Source organism: Zonotrichia leucophrys, chromosome 4A (assembly GCF_028769735.1).
Source record: "Zonotrichia leucophrys gambelii isolate GWCS_2022_RI chromosome 4A, RI_Zleu_2.0, whole genome shotgun sequence".
In the NCBI taxonomy this organism is placed as follows: Eukaryota; Metazoa; Chordata; class Aves; order Passeriformes; family Passerellidae; genus Zonotrichia; species Zonotrichia leucophrys.
In genome coordinates this window covers 8565742-8588381 of record NC_088174.1, presented here as the reverse complement: position 1 = coordinate 8588381, position 22640 = coordinate 8565742, and the positions used below count along the sequence as shown (strand labels likewise).

The 22640-nt window shown below is 41.5% G+C and overlaps 1 protein-coding gene across 1 annotated transcript; it reads left to right on the top strand.

Annotated features, from left to right (window-relative positions):
- The first annotated feature begins 663 nt into the window (after window positions 1-663).
- VSIG1 (V-set and immunoglobulin domain containing 1) lies at window positions 664-22561 on the top strand. Its single transcript, XM_064712817.1, has 8 exons — window positions 664-712; window positions 4067-4227; window positions 10345-10452; window positions 16428-16626; window positions 18088-18243; window positions 18896-19015; window positions 19758-19884; window positions 21301-22561. The coding sequence occupies exons 1-8, from the start codon at window positions 664-666 to the stop codon at window positions 21482-21484; spliced, it is 1104 nt and encodes a 367-aa protein (XP_064568887.1). The 3' UTR covers window positions 21485-22561.
- The last annotated feature ends 79 nt before the right edge of the window (window positions 22562-22640 follow it).

Below are 22640 nucleotides of genomic sequence, written 5' to 3'. Positions count from 1 at the left end.
TCCCAGTGCAGGCACACATGCACAAGGCAATGCTGCCCTCTGCTCTGTCCTCAGGCACTCACTGCCCATGGATGGCTGTGTACAGAACCAGCTCAGGGCTCTGAGTCAGCCTCAGTCAAACACCATGGAGCACAAAAAGCAAATCTGGCTCCTGCAGGAAGCTGAACAAAATGTATAAGAGACATGCTTTGAATTGAAAATGTACTGACAATGTGTTATCTACACATGCCCATTTTAAACAGGAAATTACAGAATTAACAGGAAATAAAGATTATTCATATTAGGCCTGACCCCTACACTAGTAATCAGGTTGATTGCCAAGTAGCTCCACAAATACCTTTCTTGTACTCAGTGAAAGTACTTAAGTAGGCAAATACTGCAGGGCCTGGCAAAAGTGGGAGCATTTGGTCTTCTCTGATTCAAAGGTTTATTATTAACAAAACCCTTGGTTGCTCAAACCCCACAAAATGGTTTCAAGTGAACAGTCACACCACTAGCTGGAGAAAGGCACACATGTGATAAAGGAGAATGAAACAGCTCACTGACGTGTTGAGACACAGCTGATAAGGAAAACAAAAAACCAACCTCAAAAACTAAACCAGTTCAGTCTCAGTGGAAGCCAGAAGCAGCATCTGGTCTTTTTTCTCTCCCAGCATCAAGAAGATGTGTGCAACAGTGCTGAAGATATTTCCAATTCTAGCCATCCTTGCAGGTAAGAATAACAAACATTGAGATGGTGCTGGAACAAAGGAGCCTGTGGGGGTAAGAGAGCAGGTGAGCCTGACTGGCAAACTGGGAGAACTTAAGAGATTAATGATTTCAGGGTGGAATAAAATTCATGGCTATTCTGCCAGACCATCCTCTGGAAATCCACAAACTGACCCCTGCCAGCCAAGAGCTTTTTGCTCAAGAACAGAATTTTGGCTCTGGTAGATTAATGCCTTGCTCTGATGTCAGGAAGTGGCAAAGAGCTCTGTGTGGAGAGTTCAGGTCTTTCATGTGTTTCAAGGTCAGGTTTTTCCACATTTGGCTTTTGTCTCCCCTTGATAATAGGGCTGGAAAATGATCCCTCAACCACCAAAAAATTTTGGAGGATGCTTAACTTTAAGCATGCAAAGAATCTTTTAATTAAATGAGGACATAACACTTTGTGAAATACAGGAATTTTATGATATAGTAAAAACTACGTATTACTCATATTTCAAGGGCATTTCATTGTGCTAAGCTTTATGTTTAATATATACAGCAGCAGTCATTTTAATACTCCATGGAGATAAACAGCCCCTGTATCCATTACAGAAAATGAAAATTAGTTTCCACATCTTCTTTCCCAGATGGAATTCTCTGATTTGGGTGCCATAGAAATATTTTAAGTAGCTGCTCCTGGAGTTTCAGTGTTCTAACTCTCACACACATATAAACCCAACAGATTTTTACCTTAGATATGAAAAGCAGTTCTGAATTGGTACCATTTGCACTTTTCAAAGCAATGTCCTCTAATTTGAAAGTTGTGGATTTAAGATTAGCAATGTGCCCATATTGGTGGACACTACTGACTGGGGGTTCCTGTTGTGGCTCAGAAAAGATCAGCAAACTTGGATTTATTTCATGAGTGTCAAAAACTGCAAAGGACTTCAGTGAAAGTGGGAGATTCCTAATTAACTGTGACTTTGTGGGAAGGAAAGAGTTTCACTATAATATTGATGAGTAAAGACATGGATCAGCCATTTTTAACAAGTTATGGTCCTGTCCACACAAGCTGTTTTCACTGTGTTATTTCTTATTTGTGCACTTTTTAAAATTTAAACCAAAAGGTCTGTATGTAGGAAATGGGATTTGGGGTTGGAAGCCATAAATGCAGAGTGAAGCTGCCATTGACATTCATGGTGAGGAAACAGGCTCTGTTTCACTCTGCTGTCAGTCAAAAGATCCATGTTGCAATTAGCATTGGTTTAAGCAGACTTTTTACTTGAGGGAAGATTATTTCGATTAAATGTATTTCTTCAAGATATAGTTTTATGGAAACTGGAATGCTTTGTGGAGTAATTTTTGCAAAAATTAATTTCTTCTGGAAAATCTTTTAACAGTCAGACTCTGTGGCAATCCTGACTCTAAAACCAGAGAATGATAAAGTAAATATGTGGAGCAGATGACTGGAAAATTGATGCTTTCACAGAATAACACTGTGTTGAAAGACAGTACCTTTAATCCTGCAAAGAGCAGAAAATAAATACATGTAAACTGTGGCAGGAAACAATCATCCTCTGGCCAACAGTAATTCTTAAAGCTGAGAGCAGTGAACTGAGATACCTAGAATAAGATGGCACAGCTTTTCTATTAGATCTCAGTAAGGATTAAGCAGCTGAACTCACAAGACAAGCAGAACTGGCAGCCAGTCCTGGGATCCCCTTTCCCCAAGGCAGCTTTGACACATTTAGGTCAGGCTCCAGCTATTCCTGTGACACTGTATTGTATGTCTTCACATATAATATAAATCTTGTTGTAGTTTAAACCCATTAATTTTCATCCTAGCTACCATCAACATGGAAAATATATTATTCTCTTCTTCCTTGCAGTGAGATTTTACTACTGAAGCCATCAAAAACAAAACAGTTTAGATAGGTTTGCATACTGTATTAACTCATGTATTTGCAATATTTAAATAGATAAAATGACAAAATAGATTGTTTATAAAAAGAAACAATCTATTTTGTCATTTTTAACTATTAAATATTGCAAGGACAAAATAGATTGTTTCTTTTTATAGACAATGTTTTCTCACACAGGGCTGTTAATTTCAGCAAAATGCTCTTTAGTATTACTGCAGATTCTGCTTAAACTCTCAAAAGCAGCACCCCAACATAAGATGCACAGATCCTGCATAGACAAAAATGTTTTACATTTTTGTCTCAATCATTAATATATGCAATAAACCTACATGAAAATTATTATGACATTAAATTCTCGCCTTGCCTGTTTTGCATAGAAACCTCAAAATGTTTAATGTTTTCAATCCCATTGAAAAGAAAAACATTCTCAGTCTGAATCTATAGACATTAGCTTTCAAACTGGACTCAATAACCTGAAATTCAGGCTTATTTTTCTGACAGCTCTCTCTGTGCTGTCATGTGTCATCATGGCTCGTAATTCACAGAGGATAGAAACAGATAAATACTGTGAGGTGGTGCTGGATTCCTTTCATTACTGTGATTGTGTAGTCAAGGCTGATCAGAGCACTGTGGGAAGGGCTCACAAGTTGTGTTTGCTCCCCTTCTGCTCTGAGCTCAACAGAAAGGGTTGATTGAGTTACCAAAGAACTCCCTACAACCCACACAGTAAAAACACTTCCAAAAAGTTTAGTTTGATTTTCCAACGTAATAGCATTGGGAAAAAAACCAGCTTCTGGAGGTAAACTCTTAGAAACCTAAACAAAACCAAAGTAATTGGCAAAGAAAAGCAGAGAAAAGCTGCTGGACTCCAGCCTGAGGGATCTAACAGTGCCACCGAATCCCAGTCAGGACATAAGGGTGATGGAGTGAGAATACTGGAGGTGATGATGCTCCACAGTGGAGGAGACCAGATATCTAATGAAATAACTGCAAAAAAACCAAAAAGGGCAAGAAGGGTGTAAGAGAGGGGTAGACACAGATGTGAATGAGAATGCAAAGGGCAAGAAAGGTGTGTGAAAGGGGTAGACACAGCTGTAAATGCAAGTGCAAGCACAGGAGAGCACTGTGACTACAGACAAAATCTTCAGTTTAACTGCAGACTCTTACTGAGAAGATGAGTATCAGCCAGTGAGAACAAGTAGGGGTTTAGGAACTCTGCTTTTTAAGAATATTATTTGTTGTAAGGGCAAGAGCATTCTGGGGGATTAAGTTGCTTGCTAGCTTTTACCCAGTCCCAGTTCGTTATCTCTGAAATTTCCACACAAAGCACAAGGGAAGCTGTACTGAAAAGGAGAACAGCCAGATCCATGCTAGAGTTTGTTCAATAACACAGGAGCAATAATTGCTGCATGGCTCCCAGGCAGCCCCAGTTGATCTCTCCACTCTCCTGCCCACAGGCCACACCAGCGGGGTCATGGTGACAGTCCCTGAGAAGACAGTGAATGTCACTACAGGTGGAAATGCAACTCTCCTCTGCACATACACCAGTCCTGGAACCCTGGGAAATTTCTTTATTCAGTGGAGTTTTTACAGTGCCAAAGAGAGCCAGCTGCATACCGTAAGACATTTGTTTGTTATTACTATGAAATGATATTTGAGATATCCTTAAGTCCTTAAAAGGTCTTGTTATGTTTGATGGGATTATCCTTACTACAGACCAGGTAATGTTGAGGTTCCTAACTAGAAATTAAGGACTGGGGTGCAGTGAAATTTAGGGGCAGATGAACTATCTAGGCTCCTAGCTCCCACTGACATGCCTGACTGCCTTCACAAAGTGATGAGAAAGTATAAAAGTGATTCAGATACTCAAACAACTTGCTCCAAGTCACAAAGGAAATATGAAGCAAAGACCAGGTGTCCAAAAATCACACAAGGGCTGCAGCTCCTGAACCAGCTCCCTTTTCTCTTGTCTGGCAGATATTTCCTGCCATTGTGAAAGCTGCTTTCCTGGTGAGACGCCCTTGCCTATGACAATGTGTTGTTCCCCATTTAAGGGTCAAATGAGAGCTCCTTGATCAGGCCCTGCCTTTTGGCAGCTCAGTGAGAGGAGCTGTGCACGATGGTGGGCTGTGAATAAATTGAGCAGCAAGTGTTGGCAGCACTCTGCAGAAAGTTGTCATAGCAGGAAATTTGCCACTCAGACTTGCATTGGTATTTCCCAGCATCCCATGGCTGTCACTGTGGAAACAGAACAATTACAGGTCAAGGGCAAATGGGCCCTGCCCTTCCTGAGACCCCAAAAGGCTGCACAGCCAAACAATATCACACTCTGGGGGATAATGGGACTGTGGTGCAGGCTGGAGGGTCAGCATGGAGGGGATTGGGAAGGACACCAATGCCAGCAGTGACTCTGAGCCTGAGCCTCTCGTGTGGCTGTAAGGAGCTTGCAGAGCAGCCTGGTCTGCCCCAAAGGGGCCAGGGATGGGATCTGCCTATAGGTACTCACACTGCTGCCCAAACCTCAAGAACTATCTGTTAATCTTATGTTTTGGTGGGGAAATGAACCCATGAATTTCATTCCCAGCATAACACAGGGTATGAGCTCCCATCAGCTCAGTCCTGACAGGTGGTGAGCAGTCAGCAACACATTCTTTTAGAAGAAGAAATCCTGATTAGAAGTGTTGCTGAATCCTTGAAGATTATTTGGATTCCTTTTCCATGCCCTGGCTTGTGCTTGTGGAACAATCATTTCCCATTGTTTTTATCCTGTTGCCAACATATTTTTTTTTTCTGGTCATTCAATCCTCCTGCCTGGTGTTACAGCTGAGAGTTGATGTAAAGAGATTTGACTCAGAGGAGTGTCACAGTCCACACTCAGGATATTTTTGTCCTGTTCATTATTATTTCCTAATAATATTTCAGTAGGAGCCTTGCCATTGCTGATACAGCTGTACCTTCCATTTGTTTTATCAATTACAGCAGAATTAGCCTGCAATTTGCAAAATGTGCAGGTTGTAATGCATTTGGCATTGAACAGCAATAGTCAAAATGTAAGAAATAGCAATTTAACCCAAGACAGAGCTGCTCACTCACTGCAGTATATCACAGCCACAGATAAACCTGTATCAGTGCTAAGCACAAACCCTGGGCCCATCCCAAATTCTGACTCTAGCTGGATGAAAGACTGATGTAGGCACACCTTGGCTGATTGTGTAGCTGAGTAGTTGTTACTCATTGTTTGCTTTCCTCAAGTTAAAACTATTTTATTAAATGAAGAATTATTCCTGAAAGGGTGGTAGCTACAGTTTTCCTAAGTTGTGTATAGTACAATATATTATAATTTTGATCCAGTATGTTACATCTTAAATTATAACTGCTTGTTCAGGTGGGAAGTACAGCACTGACATAGAATCAAGCTCATCTCATCCAGGTTTGGTTAGAGTTTTTCTGTTCTACTTGCATCAAATTTTCCATATTGCAACACACTAAATGCCATATTTTTTTCTGGTCACAATCAAGAGAAATGAGCAGATTGCAGTTATAAGTATTTTAGAGGGAGAATCACACACTTTCAAGAGATCCAGGAGGGGAAAATCATTTGTAAACTGTGGCTAATGATGAGAAAAATACCCCCTGAAAATTACAATCATAAAATACTGTGGGTGGTTCAGAATACACTCAACAAGAACTACCCAATGCAAGACTACCAGATGCCAGGGAAACTTTATGGATCATTCCCCCCAGTGCTCCATCCTGGCTCCCGCAGCTCTCACTGCAGGCACAGGGAAAGATGTGTCTATAAAGGTCCATGGGAAGCACTGCTGGGGAAAATTGCAGCAGGATTCCCCCATCTGAAACTCATTTCACGGCAAATTCACACATTTGGATGGCTGTGCTTGCGATGGGTGATTTGCATTTTCATTCCATGAAGTCAGTTCAGTGTGGAAAGGCCCTGGGTTAGTGCTAATCCCCCTCTCCTTGAACAGCAAGGCACAATCCCCTGTCCCTGCTGCTCTCCTGGGCTGGCAGGGAGGCTCTGAGGGTTCCTTTGCTCCCTGGGTCCCGCTGCTGTCCCTGGAGGCTGCAGGACTCGGCACTGCTCTTTTTAAAACGCTTTCAGCAACCCATTCAGTCTTGGTCATTGACTCTGTATCCTTTCACCACTACCTGGCAATTCCTTACCATTTTCAACCTATTCACAATAAAATTAATGGTGTTAAGGCAAACACTGGGAAGAAAGGCTTGTGACTGCTTGTGGAAAATATGGTTTAGGAAATCACACCACACAGCTGAACATAAAGTTGGATTTTCACCCTCCCTCTGAATGAGGCTGATATTTCTGTTTCAGGCTGAGTTTCAGAAAGGACTGGGAGCCTGAAAGCCTGCATGTTTTCCTCTCACAAGTTTAAACAAAAAGATAATCTCTCTACAAACCTGGCTCTGCCCTGGTGGCTTGGCACATTGCTGAACTGAGTTTCACATTTTGTTCCAAGTAGGAAACATATGCATGAAAATGGAGGAGATTGCCAGCTTGGCTTTCATTGTTTAGGTAAAACAATACTAATATGCAATGCAAAAATATATTTAATATGGTAAAAGGACAAACAAAACCATATTGGAAAGACAGGCACCATACCTTACTGAATACCAGAACAATAGTATGGTTTGAATTTTAACTGGACTAAAATTATGGTTGAATTTTAACTGGAATAAAATTATTTAATTTTATGAGATATTTATATTCTTCTAACAGATCCATAACAAAATACCAAACATTTCCTTGTAAATAGCATATATTTGCCCTGAAAAATTTGTTGAAAATTCTGGCTCTACTAAAAATTTGCCCTTTTTTTTCAGCAATTAATTGGATAACATTTTCAAATTCCATTTTTGACTATTGGAAAATTCTGCCAAATATTTTGAAGACAGGAGACTAAGAAGTTTTCTAAAAAATTATAAAAAATACATCTTCTCCCACCAACTAAATTTTAAAAATTCTTGACATCTTACTAAATGCTAGATGTCTTGATGACCATGTTATTCACACAGGCACTATACTGAAAATAATAAGATTAAGCAGAGAAGATATTCTCTATAACAAATACTTGTGGAAAAAATTATTGATTTCAATAAATACTGTTTATTTATTAAACATATATGAGAACATGGCTCTTTCTCTCTAGAGTGGCAACAAGTAACAGAGCAAGCTGTAAACATTATATACATTTATAAACATTATATATAATTAAGGCAAATTTATACCACTAAGGAGCTTTTGGTTTTAAGCATTAATGAATGAGAGGGTTCAATTACCAGATTTTAGGACATAACATATAAAAAGCAGAGGCCATAGGTACCCCTTTACACTGCCACTTACAGTCCAGATTTTGCAGTGTTTTGAGATCCATAAGATCAGGTGAAACCAGTGAGTGAAATCAGCAATGCCAGGAGCAGGACTAGTGCCAGTGTTAATTTAATGTCCCTAAGTACTCAGCAGCAGGTTTTACCTTGCCACAAGGGCAGGCTGTGCTTTTCTTTACTTTGCAGCCCTGCTACTGATGCAGATCTGCCTCCCAGCACTGCCTTGGTGAGGTTGGTTTTATCTTTTGCTGCTTGTTGTGGCATTTCCATCCCCTGCTTGCTGTGGTATTCCCCTGCCCTGTTTGCTGTGGCGTTTCCATCCCCTCCTTGCTGTGGTGTTTTTTTCCATCCCCTGCTTGCTGTGATGTTTCCATGCCCTGCATGTTGTGGTATTTCCCATGTTGTGGTGTTTTCCTGCCCTGTCCTGCCCTGTCCCCCCTCCCCAGGGCTGCCACAGGTGTCCCAGCTCCAGCCTGGCAGTTACACCAGGGGCAGGGAGGAGCCACCACAGCCAGGCTGCTCAGGCGAGCAAACAGAGCCAGGTGTTCACAGCACTCCTTTGAAGACAGCACAGCTTTAGTGGGTAAACATAAACTTTTTACCAAATGAGCCTAACTCTGCTCTTTTCCTGAGAAGTTTCTCTAGGAGAAGTAATTTCCCTCACTTGAACTTAATAATGTAAGTATAAAATCATGGAAAATAGGATGCCATACATATTTTTAACTTTTTATTTTTCCCATTTAGCCCTTTGCAATATGCCCTTTAATGCTGCATTTAAGTTTGAAATAAAAACTCCCAGCCAAGCATCTTGAGAACTTTCCAGCACTGAGTGATCTCTATTTTACATCTCCACAAACTGAGGCTAACACTGCTCTGCTCACCCAGGGTCCAGCACAGCCTGGCCTGGTTCATAAGGCAAAGCCCAGCTCCTGCTCAGACCTACATCTGTGCTTCATTTCATGCTCTGAGTCACCTGGCTGGCCCCTGTGTAAAGCACCTAAGTAAATGTTTGCAAGCTGAAGCCTCTGTTGACTCTTCACAGGCGAGGCTGCAGCCTTGCAAAGCCAAATCCAGCTCCTGAACCCAGCCTGGGCCACACCTTGAGCCTCAGCCCAGGCCACCTACAGCTGAAGTCACTGAAATGCTCAGGGACACTGCCTGGCCAACCAAGATGTGCCCAGAGCAGGATTCTTGATTGAAATTTTAAATTCACTATATGAGTAAAGGTCATGGATGCCTGTTGCTTTTATGCAAAACAGAATTATTGAGAGACTTCTTATGAAAATCTTCTCCAAACAACGTGAACTTGTGACACACTGGTCAGCAACAGGGGACAAGGAGGGAAAGCCCAAAGGAGGAAAGACAAGCACAGATGTGTCAGCTCCTTCCACCCTGACACCCCAAATTCAGATGATCAGAAGTCCCAACAGCAGCACAACTCAGCTGCCCCGCACAAGGCAAGGCACAGCCATGGGCACTGGGCCATCCCAGGTGAGAGGCAGAGAAGGGCCAGCCCTGTTTGTGGGTGTTTCCATCAAAGCCTCTGAAAGAACAAATTCCCCTCCATGTAGGCTGAGCAGTTCAGGGGACACCTTCACACACTTTGAGCCACAAGACACCTGAGATGCTCCTGCAGAGCTGTCAGTGCTGCAGGGGACACCAGCCTGGGAGCAGAGCAGTCCTTCCCAGCCCATGAGAAAGATGAGCTGTGGGGAGCACCTCCTGAGGCAGTGCAGGAAATCTTCCTGGAAAAAAAGGGCCTCTCTCATCCATAAGCATCTCCTTTTGCCTAGAGCTGATTGTTTAGAACTGAGTTTTATCTAGCACTTGGATGGCTGAGCAGACACTGTAAGGAGCAGCTCCATAGGGAGCAGAGACAGCACCTGCAGAGCAGAGGGATGGAGCTGCTGGTGTTTGTCACTGCCATTGGAGTGACTCTGGGTGTCAGTGGGACCATGGGACACGTGTCACTGCCATTAGAGTGACTCTGGGTGTCACTGGGACCACGGGACATGTGTCACTGCCATTGGAGTGACTCTGGGTGTCACTGGGACCATGGGCACTGCCTGTGGCTATCACAAAGTGCAGACAAGAAGAAAATAATCAGGCTGTAACTGGGGTGTTTGTAGCAAACATTAGACTTTAATCTTAGTGTGCCTAATTTTAGGTAGAATTTAGGAATAAGCTGGTTTCACCTTGTGGCTGACAAGGCCTGAGGTACTTTCTGCACAAAGCACTGAACACGAGGCACCCTGCCCTCGTGATCAGCACGGATGGTAGGTGGGGAGCTGTGTGAGAAATGGCTCTTTGATTTTGGGGGAACATTTAAAGTCTCATTTAACTCTCAGATCAGCACATTTTTACTCAAATGCAGCATTCCCCATGCCATGGTATTCTGAGTATGGATGAAAAGTCAGTCAGTCTTTGTCAAAAGACGGTGTATGTGACAGATGCACGGGGAAGATGTAGCTGGAGATACAAGGTAAGAAAACAATCCCCATAATCTTAAGGGGGAAACAGAGCTAAATAGCTTCTACTAGATGTGTGCTACTGTGAAACCTGTATTCATATTCTGTATTGAAATCTGAAAAGCTGCACATGACTGAAATAAGTTGAATTGGATGCATGATCCAGAATTTTTAACTCACCCTATTTTTTATTGCATTTTTTCTGTCAAAATTATTTTGGATGTAGGTTTTGTGTTGGGGTTTTTCCTCCCCACCTATTCTAGGTGGCTGAACTGGCACCTTCAGGAATATTCTACCCAAAGGGTATCTGTAAGGTGTGTGCACCCACAAGGATCCTCTGGGCTGAATGTGAGCCAGACTGGGCAGCCCAAACTTGGGGCTACATATTTACATAGAAAAAAAATCATCCTGGATCTCCTTCCTAGAATATAAAACCATTTTGAGATGTGGTGGATACCAAGGACACTGAGCTGAACCAGCTTCCTCTCTGCTGTCAGCTCAGTGTTCCAGCCCTAATCCATTCCAAACTCTCTGACTGCAGCAGGGTTCCCATCTCACCATGGAGTACAGGGTACAGCCTAATGTGAACTGACATCTAATAATAACTGCTGAAGAGCAGTTACACCAAATGCACTGAGAAAACACATTTGTTCTTGGTGGGAATTACTCACTAAAAATTCACCCACAAGAATGATACTGTAAGAACCTGAAAGAGCTGCTCCTTCAATACATTTGCATCAGTTAAACCTGCTGAATTATTAATTCTCTAAAGGTTTCTGACTCCCTTCCTTTCTTCTTCTACCAGTGCACTATTGTGACAAGACACTTGTCATTATTAATACCTCCAATTCCCTGTGCAAAAAGCCCAGTAAGGGATATCCCTGTGATATCCCTGCTACCTTCTGGCAGATCAGAGTTTTGACAAAAATGTGTGAAAAGAAGCTGTGGATGAAAGAAGAGATTTGGGCCCAGATTCAGTCATGTGATGTGTCAAAGAAACCAACACATGTGTGAACATTTGCTTTCTTAGCTAGCTGAGCTCAGAACCTGAGCTTTGGGCCTTCATTAACACTGACTGTGTGGTACTTGTTCTCTCCTTAGACGGTAAGATGCTTAAGGAAGTGATGAACATTTTTCCCCTTGTTATTTTATAAATTCTGTCTGTCCTCAGAATTCAAAAAGAGATCACAATCTCAAACAAGTGAAATTCTTGATATCCTCCATTTTCTAGTAGCTTGAGAAAATGTCAAACAGAAAATGACAGCCCAATGACAGGGCCCTCTGGATGCTGGAGCTTTCCAGCTCTCCAGGCAAAGACTGAGTCACACACTGAATCCATCAGAAAAACATCATCCAACAGGATCCTAGAGCTTCACATGTGGTGGAAAGGGAGAAGAGGCTGGGGGAGGAAAGACAGGTACTGGAAAAGAGGTCATGTCCTGAAAGTGTCCTCCAGTCAGGAAATCAGGATTCTGTGGAGATTAGCAGGACACATTTAATGCCTCTCTAAGTGCATCTCATAACTCTGATATCCATAAGTACTGGGCATGTAGAGCATTGTGATGCAGAGACTCCAGGAGATGGGGATGGGAGGAGGGAGGAGTGTTGACCTGGAAATTTTGAAGGAGTCCATCCAAAGCCATCTGAAAGACACATATTTACACAAATTCTAGTATATATTTGTCCTGCCAAAAGAACAAGAGAAGCAGAGAGAGGCATGTTTCTTCTAATTTCCAGCCTGCTTCTCCACACACTCCCTTCACACCCTAAGGAAGATTTTTCTACGGAAGTTGTACAACAAAAACCTGTAGGTGGGTTCCTCACACCCTGCTGAACATCTGGCAGCTTTTCAAAGTCCTCAGCTCCTCAGACTGCTATCTCTGCAGGCAGATATATTCCACATCATCACAGTTTCATGTCCGAACTGCCTGTGGACATGAAGGGTAACCAGAGCCCTGGTTAGGATGGCTGGGCAGCAGCTCTGGCACTGCCTGGCCACAGGTTGAACAACCAACTAAACTGCAGACCTTTCTAAGGTCACAGATGGGCAACTGTGCTGTTCAGCAGGAACCAGTGTCTCAGAGTGTGAAGTTATTAGGGACAACAGTTTTAGAAGTGATAATCTCCACTCCTCCTTCTGTGAGTTGTTTGATTAGTCACCCAGGCAGCTGCTTCCAGGAAATGTGAAAAGGCACCATTTTATGATAACTTGCCTGAACAAACTCGCTGGTAAGGAGAAGCAGCAACCATTAATGCGCCCTCAATATTGTTTCTGCTCTGGTAAATCATCAACTTCACTACAGCTGCTCATGATTTGCTAGAGGACATGAAAAGCTTGTTTGAAGGGAAGCATAGCAGATATCTTTTGTATTTTTTTGCATTCAAGATGATGCACTTAAAATATATTTATCACACAAGATTAAACAGGTTTCCAGAAGAAGTCTACCATTGCCTAAATATACAGTTTTCCCATACATACATTTTAGATAATATGGAAAGAAAAGTCAATGATGTATGTCTGTAGGAGAAAACATTAGCTGGCAGTCGCCCAAAACTCCATAACTTCAAGAGGAAACATTTTTTTTACTTTTGAATCAAAACAGAAACACTTTTGCAAAGATTTTCATTTCAGTTTTCTGAAAGCCACAAACCAGCTTTTCAAGGACAGCATAAAACCACTTTGAACCGGGGTTTAAAATATCCATTTTGAGTGCATTGTTTAAAATGGACTATGAATTCACAGCCAATTAACTGAAACATATTCCTCTTAAATGAAATTTCCTGTGTACACAGTCCAATCATACCTCTGGGACAAGAGATACACTCAGCAATTAATCAGAACATTATTCAGCCTTTTTGGTGTTTACCACCTTCCTTCAGGCAATGAACTCCAGAGCCAGGGAGATAAGCAGGGAACAGGAGAGAACAGAGAACAGGCAGGAGCCTGCAGAGGAGCTGAACACATTGCCTGAGAATGTTTCACTGCTTTATGTTCATGGCTGACAAAAAGTGACCCAGTAAGAAATCCTGTTTGAATCTATGAAGAGAAGAAATAATCTCTGCTGCGTTGACACCTGCCTCAGATTGAACAGCATACACAAAATATTTTCTCTGAATTTATTGACTCAGAAAGAGAGAACACAGGGATTAGTTTTGCAGTGCATTGTATGAGGACTTGAGCATGTAACTCACCCTGACTGCAGGTCAAATACACCAAGGAGCACTTGCTCCTCTGCAGGATTTACTGGCATGCCCCAACTGCATTTACAACTTGCAGTGCCAGTCTTATTCCCAGGAAGATGGGCTGTCTAGATGAGCATTCCATGGACCCCTTCTGCTACTCTTTACTCTCACATAATTCCAGATCACTCTGAGGTAGATTGAGAAGAATTTAGCCCCTCTGTCCAACAACCAAGCCTTTAATAGGGTATGATGGGCCTGACACTCCTCTCATGCTGCAGCAAGACACACATTACTTCACTTAAATAATTGTAGAGCTAAATTTCACATTAGTGTAAGGAGCTGATGGAACCCTTTTCACTGCCCTACTCCAAGAGTGCAGCTGGAGAGGAGATGGAAATCCAGCCCATCACTTTGAGAGCTATCCAGGAACATCAGCCTCAGAAGAGGCTGAAGTCAGAAGTCACAGTTCTTGTAACTTCAGACTCTTGCAAGAAACAGTGATAAATAATACTCAGCTATTGCTCACACTCAGATAAATGTAGAATGAGACTAATGTGGCCCAGTGTGTTTTTTGATTCCAGGTAGACAACTTTTTTGATGAGTGATTTGTTTAAACCAAACTATTTTGAACACTCTCCTAACCCAGGGAATATAGTTTGTGCATCCAGACTCTGGTTTGGCAGCAGAGTTCCATCTCTAGATATTTGCAAAGCACAAAATCAGTTTTAAAACTGATGGTGTTGCATGCATACAATGGAAAACGGGAGCAGTATCCAGCTTCAGCACTTTCTAACCAGGTCTGTCATCGAGCTGACCCTGGACCTCTTACACTTCCCCAGTGTGCCAGCAGTGTTCTACACCTTGGGAATGCTTTGGTGTTCAGAGCCCTGCCTCAATTGTACCTGGTGTTTGTAATCCTGGGGCAGGGAAAGATAAAGTCTGGCTGAGGAGTGTGCAAAACTGCTCTTGAGAGAGGGCCAAGCTGCAGCCCTGGAGCTGCTGGTGCTGTGCAAGCTGATTCTGACCTTCATTCCAAAGCCATATCTTTGCATAAACCAGCTCTGCTCTGACAGTTTTGGAGTGTACCTTGCTTTAAGCTAATAAAGGCTTTTAGATAACATTTCTTAAAGACTTCAGTCAACACCGTATCAGGGAGGATAAACAGAATTAAGAATTAATATTCTTAATTCAAAATGCAATCAGTTGATCTGTGAAGTAAAGCAAATTGTACTTCTCACCAGGGATCTGCAGTATCCCTAAAAGGCAGGGAACTTTGACCAAAAGGAAATTTTGATACCAGTCAAGTGAGAATGGCCTGTGAAGAGGAGTCTGTGAAACTTTTTCCTACAAGCATTTTCCCAATATTTCCATTAAAAACATGCTGTTACTTCAACTTCAGTGATGATTCTGAAATACTGCCAGTAGGAACAATGTTAGATCTATTTGGGTCACAACCTATAATTCTATATGGACACCTCTCACAAGTTTAGAGAAGTGACTGACTGTGCTGGAAGTGTTCACTTTGCCTAGGGTGTGTATGCAGACACAGGGGAACATATTGTCTACTCAAATACTGTCACTTTTATACAACACTATCATTAACACCTCAGAAAACAAGTAATGAATTGTAGTTTTCCACATCTTTGTTCTTTCAGATCTTGGTTTCAGAGCAGAGTTAGCTTGGACAGAGGGCAGGTACTCTTTGAGAACTACTACACTTAGCCCAGAGCAGATGAGATATTGCAGTTCCTAAAGAGATTCAGGGCCCAAGGCTCAGATTGCCATCCAGGCTCTGCAGTGAGCACAATTCTACCTCTCCTCTCCCTCAGCAGACAACAAGTTTGGGCCTATGAGGCCACTTCTACTCCACAATGCTGCTAAGGGCAATTGATGCTACTGAAGTCAGTGAAATCAGTCAATGTTAAATCAGCAATTTTTATTTGGGAGGAAATGCTGCATACCTTAGAAACATTTATCCTTACTATGCCTATCATTTGGCAAACCATTTTTTTACTATTTAGTAAAAGGGGAACTTCTTGATTCCAAATAGGAACTCCCCAAGCACTGAGGCCAGCAGGTGTTCTTTACTTCCTCCCTGATATAAATTCAAAAAGCAAAGATAGTCCATGACACTGCCTCCAAAGCTGATGACACAAACAAGAACAGCATGGCTGCTATAATTGCATGTTTGATGACTCTGCTCTGTTCTTGTACTGCATCCTCATGGCTTTCAAATTTACTGCCAAAAGATCAGGTGCCTTGTTTACTTAGACCTTTGTCTTGTGAATTCATTTCAGTCCTCTGATTGTGGAATTTTACAGAATCCTTTCCAGATTCTGTATCTGGAAAGCTCTGCAGCCACCCATTTTTACCAATGACAGGTCCATCCTTGTCATAATCTTTTACTGAGCTGCTTATTAATGCTATCACAAATTATCAGTGCTTCACTTAATATCATTATTCCCTGTGCATGACTTAGCATTTTTTCATAAAATTGTCATTTGATGTTCAATGGTCTCGCTTTTGTTTTTGCAATTGCATCAGTCTGTGCCTGGAGTATCCACAAAGATTTAGCCTCTGTCAATTACACAATCAAAATACCATTTCTGAAAATCTTGGTTTTTAAGGACCTTTAGAAGTATGCATTCAAATGTACTATGTTTTCATTTCTGCTTTCTTGGGGGAGGAGACAAGAAAGGGGGTGACATTGCTTGGCTGTAATCAGAAATCAAATATATTCTGAGTACCAAACAAAGCAGCAAGAAGATCTTTTGTTATTAAACTAACAATTGTTTCTTTATCACAGATCTATTATTATTCAGGGGGCCAGTCTTACTCCTATGGAGCATTTAAGAACAGGATAACAGCTTCAACAAGTCCAGGGAATGCATCAATAACAATTTCCAACATGCAGCCCTCAGACACTGGTTCCTACACCTGTGAAGTTTTCAGCCCTCAGGGTGATGCTGGACAGAGTCAAAAATCTGTGATTGTCAATGTGCTGGGTAAGTGCCTCCCCTCTCTATTGCAGTATTGTCTTTTCCATCCCATATTATGAAACACTGAACTCACAGCTCCAAGTACGTAGGGCCAGAGGGAATAAGAGGCTGTGGTAAACAAGGCCCATGATGCAGAGGGAGCTCCCTGAGTCACTGCTGCAGTTTCCAAGGGCTCTGGAGGCAGCAGAGCCTGGCTGCCCTCTAGCTTCCAGCCACAGCTCACCTGCTCCCACTGCTCAGCTGCTCTGCCTCAGCTGCAGCAAACCTCGCTCTCCCAACACTGCCCTTCAGAGTCCCTTTGTGCTCTCCAAAAGTTCCCTTCTGTAAGAAGGTAAGAGGGTGGCTAGAATTACCCAGCTTTGCTCCATTTTTCATACTGGAAATCAAAGTGATACTAGTTTTGGTTAAAATAAAACACCATTTTAGCTGGGAGTGACAACTTCTCACTGAAACTACTTCATGCAGTCCCAGCACGGTCCCAAACTTTGCTAATTCTACCTAATGTTGATCATGGTGACTTGCATAAATGTAGGGAGAGGCAGCAGCACAGCCCAAGAGTTCTGACTCACATCAATTCCCAAAACCTCTAGAAACTTATTGGATTAAATTAGTACAAAGTTTGTTTTGTGTGAAAGAAAGCAATAATTCAACCATGAACAGGCAGAGCAGAAAGGATGAAAAGCAGATGAACTTGGCATCACTTGCCTATCTTCCAGGGATAAGCAAAAAATGTGTCAACTGATTTCCTGAAAAACCAAAGTACTACTCATAATTCTCATCTAAAATTCCCAAAATAAATAGTAAATCTTGGAGCAGTTGAATAAAAGATTACACTTTTTACATGAAAACCAAGAAAAGTTGTTGGTTTGGGCTACTTTCATTGCTGGTGGTTTCCCTTGACAGCACTCTAAAGAACCACAAAAGCATTTCTGGAGTAGGATATGAAAAACAATTGGTGTAAGTGAAGACAGAATCTTCCTTTTTGTGCAAAATGAGGACATTATACAAAAATGGATACATTTTTTAACAGAACTATAGCTGATTTATTTCCTTCACAACTGTTAAAATACTGAAACCGTCAGGCCTTGATCCTTTCCCTCTCTGTGGAAAAGCTCCTGCCATATCTCTAAATAAAATGATGTTGCTATGTGGCAGAATGGTGTATGGTGAATAGTGAGTAGTAGTGAGTGAAAATAATTGATAGTTGTAGTCTCAACACCTTCCTAACAGTTAATATGCAAATGAAAGATAATAAAACTGTATCCTAGGCCATGTACATATATTTAATATTACTCAATTTTTTTAATGGGAGAGGCTTTGGTCAGTTCCATAACTGAGACTCTGCTCTTGGATGGAAACCTGTAGATGGGGTTCAGCTCTTTGCTCACAGCAGCTTGGTACCAGAACTTGAGGTGGATGTTTGCAGCCCAGATGTTCACTTGTGATGTGTCTGTTCTTATTTTGCAGTCAAACCATCAAAACCTTTCTGCAAAGTAGAAGGAACCCCTGAGAAAGGCCATCTGATCTACCTCCTATGCAACTGTGAAGAGGGGTTGCCTCGCCCCACCTACCGCTGGTACAAGGTCGATGAGAACACCCTCAAGCCTGTGAGAGAACAACTTGGTATGTAACCACAGGACTAACACACCATGTTCAGGATCTGAAATTCCAGCATTCCAAATGCTGTGTATCACACAGGCTAATTAAAATTAATCCTCCTCTTCCAATAGTCAATGTCACAGGATCATATTTTTACTTATTCAAATCAACTGACAGCTGTCAAAACCACAGGATGCTTTTTCTATTTAATATATTAAAAAAAAAGTTGAAGTCCTGTCCATGCCTTTAAATTGTTGAAATGAGAGAAATATGTATGCCTTTACATCTCTATTCCCTTGAAACCTTGAATGAATTTGAGTTGAATCAATTTCTCATTCAAGTACTAGCACATCCTTCCCTCCCAGAAATTTTCTGGACCTGTTACATTTTTATTTGTGGAGTTACACAGACAACCACAGAATCCGTCTGGGTAAAACACCAGCCAGACTGGTTGGCAGAGTAGGGGCTTCTAATACACCTCTAAAGAATCCACTGGAGCAATTTTCAAGGAAAGTAAATATTTTATTTTAAAGAATATAAAAAAACACACAAATAAATCAATAATTGCTGATCCCTTTTTCTAATATCTGGATAGCTCTTTGTTACCCACTACAGAGAACTGTTTGCCTCTACAGAATAAAAACAATAATGTGTACCTGCTCTCCACTTGTCACAGATCCAAACTCTGGCATCCTTTACATTGGCAACCTCACCACCTTTGAAACTGGCTACTATCGGTGCATAGCCAGCAACCAGCTGGGGAACAGCACCTGTGAGCTGGACCTAACAGCAAAACGTGAGTAAAACACACCAAAGCAATCACACCTTTGATGGAGGACATGCACAGCTTGCAGGAAAATTCTTCAACAACTTTGAAGCTTAGGGTTTTTTTGTTTTTTTTTTTCAAGTAAGAACAGAACAGGATTTGGAGAGCTCTGGACTTTTCATCCAGGCCTGCCCAGGATTTATGATGACCTAGAAATCTGATTTAACATCCTCACCTTAATTTCCTGCAAGGAGCAGGAGCTGGACCTGGTTCTGACTGCAGAGTCTTTGCTGAGAACAGACAGACAAGGAGTTTTGAGCAGTTTCTTCCAGCCAACAGCCCCACTGAGGTCTCCCCACCCCAGAAATTACAACCATCAGTGAAATGTGGCAGTGCAAGGACCAGGGCACTGGAGATGTGACCACTAGCTGAAAGACAGAACTAAAGGCAGCCTGGATTTCAGGATGTGTTTGCAATGATTGAAAAGCAAAGGCTTTTACCTGCTGTCAGTATTACAGCCCAATAATTCCCTTAGCCAGGCACAAACAGGGAGTTTGTTGGGATGGGGAGCTACCCAGTGAGAGAGGAGGCAGTAAAAAACCACCCAAGCTCAGGGCTCTCACTTTCCTGGAGCATCCTTGGCCACCCTCCTGCACAGAGTTCTTTGAATCCAATCCCTTCTTTCTGCTAAAGGCTCCTGCACTAAACTTCCATGGGATTTTGCTATACTACTACTTTATAAAAAGTAAAGTAATTTTTTTTTTCTTTGCAGATTCAGATGGTGGTATTGTTGCTGGAGCACTGATTGGAGCAATTCTGGCAGCTGCTATAATCTGCATTATTGTCTGGGTCTTAACCAAGAAGGCAAAAAATAGGAAGTCAGCAAATAATGAGATGCAGTAAGAATTTCTGTTTACTTCATTTTAAGACAATTATTTTTGTAAAGCACTGCTGTAAAAAACTAAAGTGAAATGCATAATACAAGTTTTGAGAAAACTTCCAGAGTGAACATCTGCTTTTGGGGGATTTTTACCTGTTGCTCTTTTAACAGAAGGTGCCATTGCCCTCTTCCCTATTTTAACTGGCAGCTTCCACTTAGCAGCATCTGAAACAGCGAAGTAAATGTTTTTAAACAACACAAACTAAAGTGGCAAGTTATAAAAACAGCTCTTTAGAGTTAAAGTTAATGGGGTCTGTTAAAAGCAGGTGGAGGAAGTAAAAAAAGAAAGAGCAGCTAAGGGTCACCTCAGGAAATTTATTAATATTTAAACACAGAGGGCTCAGGTCAGTGGTATCTGAAATTACAGGACACACACTTGGGATACTCCCAGGCATCTCAGATTGCAGGAAACTCAAGGTTTAGACAAGAGAATGGAGCCCAGAATGTCCATTTTGATCCTGTCCTGGAGATGTTTTCTTCTCTGTGCTTTGGTTGCTCATTTTTCCCTTTAATTGCCAAATCTTCAGAATAGGGATAATCTCATGCACTATGTAGACTGTACTCAGCCCATTGATGTAAAATGCTAAATAACTACATATAGTTGAGGCCAGAAAAAAACTGTGACTTCTCTGTAGCACAGGTTTAAGACTTCCTAATATGGAATTCTGCTAACCCAGACCAGTGATCAGTCGCTCATGCCACTGATTTCAGCTTTCAATTGATGCAGCATTAACACCTAGTTTTGTACTTGGATCCTAATAAATCTTACTCCATTGAATGAATCCACTAGCATCTGATATTTTTTACCATGTGAAAGTGCTTCAGTATTGGGAGTTGGTTGATTATTGTTTTGATAAGATAAAAGGAATTAATACCTGTTACTAACATTTTTCTAGATTTCCATATTTTCTAAAATACAAAATATATTTTATATTACCTTTCCAGATTTCAGTTTTTTCATCATTCTTTTCTGACTGAACTCTATTTTTCATGCCCTTCAGTGGGCCCCCAGAGGTACATGGAATTTCCCAGAAAGCTCATATGAAGCAGCAGGTTTTGCTATCACACCTCAGATGCTGCCAGCACTCAGTTTCCCTTTCCACTTCCCTGGCACAACATTTAAACATACTAAAATCTATTTTATTCTAATGGGATCACTTAAACAAGCAATGCAGATGTCTTTCTAGCTAATATGCTGTCAGTCTTTCTGTCTCAGAGCAGTGGTGCTGTAACCTTTTCACACAATCTTCAAACAGTCACCATAACATCAGAGTCACTGTTCAGATAGCAAATACAAAGATTCATTATTTTGAAAGACTCTAGTACATGGGATTTCAGCATGTGAGATCACAATCCTAATCCTGTCTTTCTGCAGAGAAATGGTTCAGAAACAATCCAATGCAGACTATGTTCAGGTACCCAATGAAGAAAACATTCCTGTGACCACAGTTCCATCGAGCAATGCAACAAATGAATACCCAAGTGTTGATGAAACAGCAGCTCCTGCAACACCTGAAAATGATGAGAAGCAAGAAGCAGAAAAAGAAGAAACAGCCTAGAGTTTATAATAGTTTTCTTTGTCACCTTTGGACCCCTTTGTACAAAAATTGTTGTCATTGAATTAACATGGAAACATGACTAAAACTTGTATTCAAGGCATTTGTATTGTGACCCACTGGGGTGGATCAAAAAGAGTCTGTTACACAGGCACTTTGAAAATACCAGAAGATTTGGCCTTTAAAGTAAACCAAATTTATTTTATTATCTAGTTATACAGTACAAAAATTTACGTATAAAAAGAATATCATCAACGTCAACCTATTTTGCAAAACGAATTAGGAAATAGGCTGAAGCATTTGTTAAAGTAAGAGCTTTCCAGTGAACTCCCAGTAATGCTGTGTGTGCACAGAGTTCAGAAGCACAGCAGCCTTGTCCAGAAACAGTGTTAGCCAGCCTGCTTCATGTGCACCAAGTAATCATGGCCAGTACATTGCAGTGTTTCAAGGAACTGATTTTGCACATCAGAATTAAAAACAGGTTACATTATTGTCATCAGAATGCTGAATCATCTGTTAACATCTTCACAGATGTTGAGACTTGAGTCAAGAAAATCTTGTGTGCCCGAATTTCACGTAAGCTTAAAAAAAAAAAAAATCCAGGAAAATTTTACCCCATTGCTGCCTGACATGGAAAACATTCTGTTAACATTGACCTCCTTGGCCTAAAGCTCCCAAGGGTGCCAGTGTTACAGAGTTGTCCGTTTCAGCAATTCTGATTTTCAGTTTAATGGAACTGGCATTTGGGTACCCAGTTCAGACAGAAATGACTGTTGTACACAACAGAAGCTGGAAATCTAAATCCTTTGCAAGGCTGTTCCAATAGGCATGCACAGCATCACATTCCTCATGACACACAGATAAAGCTGCTTTCAAAACTTAGGAGTGATGCTGCCTTCTGTACAACACATGAGTTTTAATTGCTTCCTCTGTCTGAGATGATTTAAATCTCTTTCCAGGCTAGTCCTACCCACTAAGCAACAAACTCAGGCTACTTTTCTTCTGGTCTCTTATCCCAGTGTACCAATCTATCTTCTGTAGATGAAAGCATCAAGAGGGAAGTAAGTGGTGCACAGCACACCAGCACCACTGAGACACTGAGAGCAGCAGTTGAGCCATGAGTGCCCTCTTGGAAGAAGAAAAGGGAATTGAACCATAC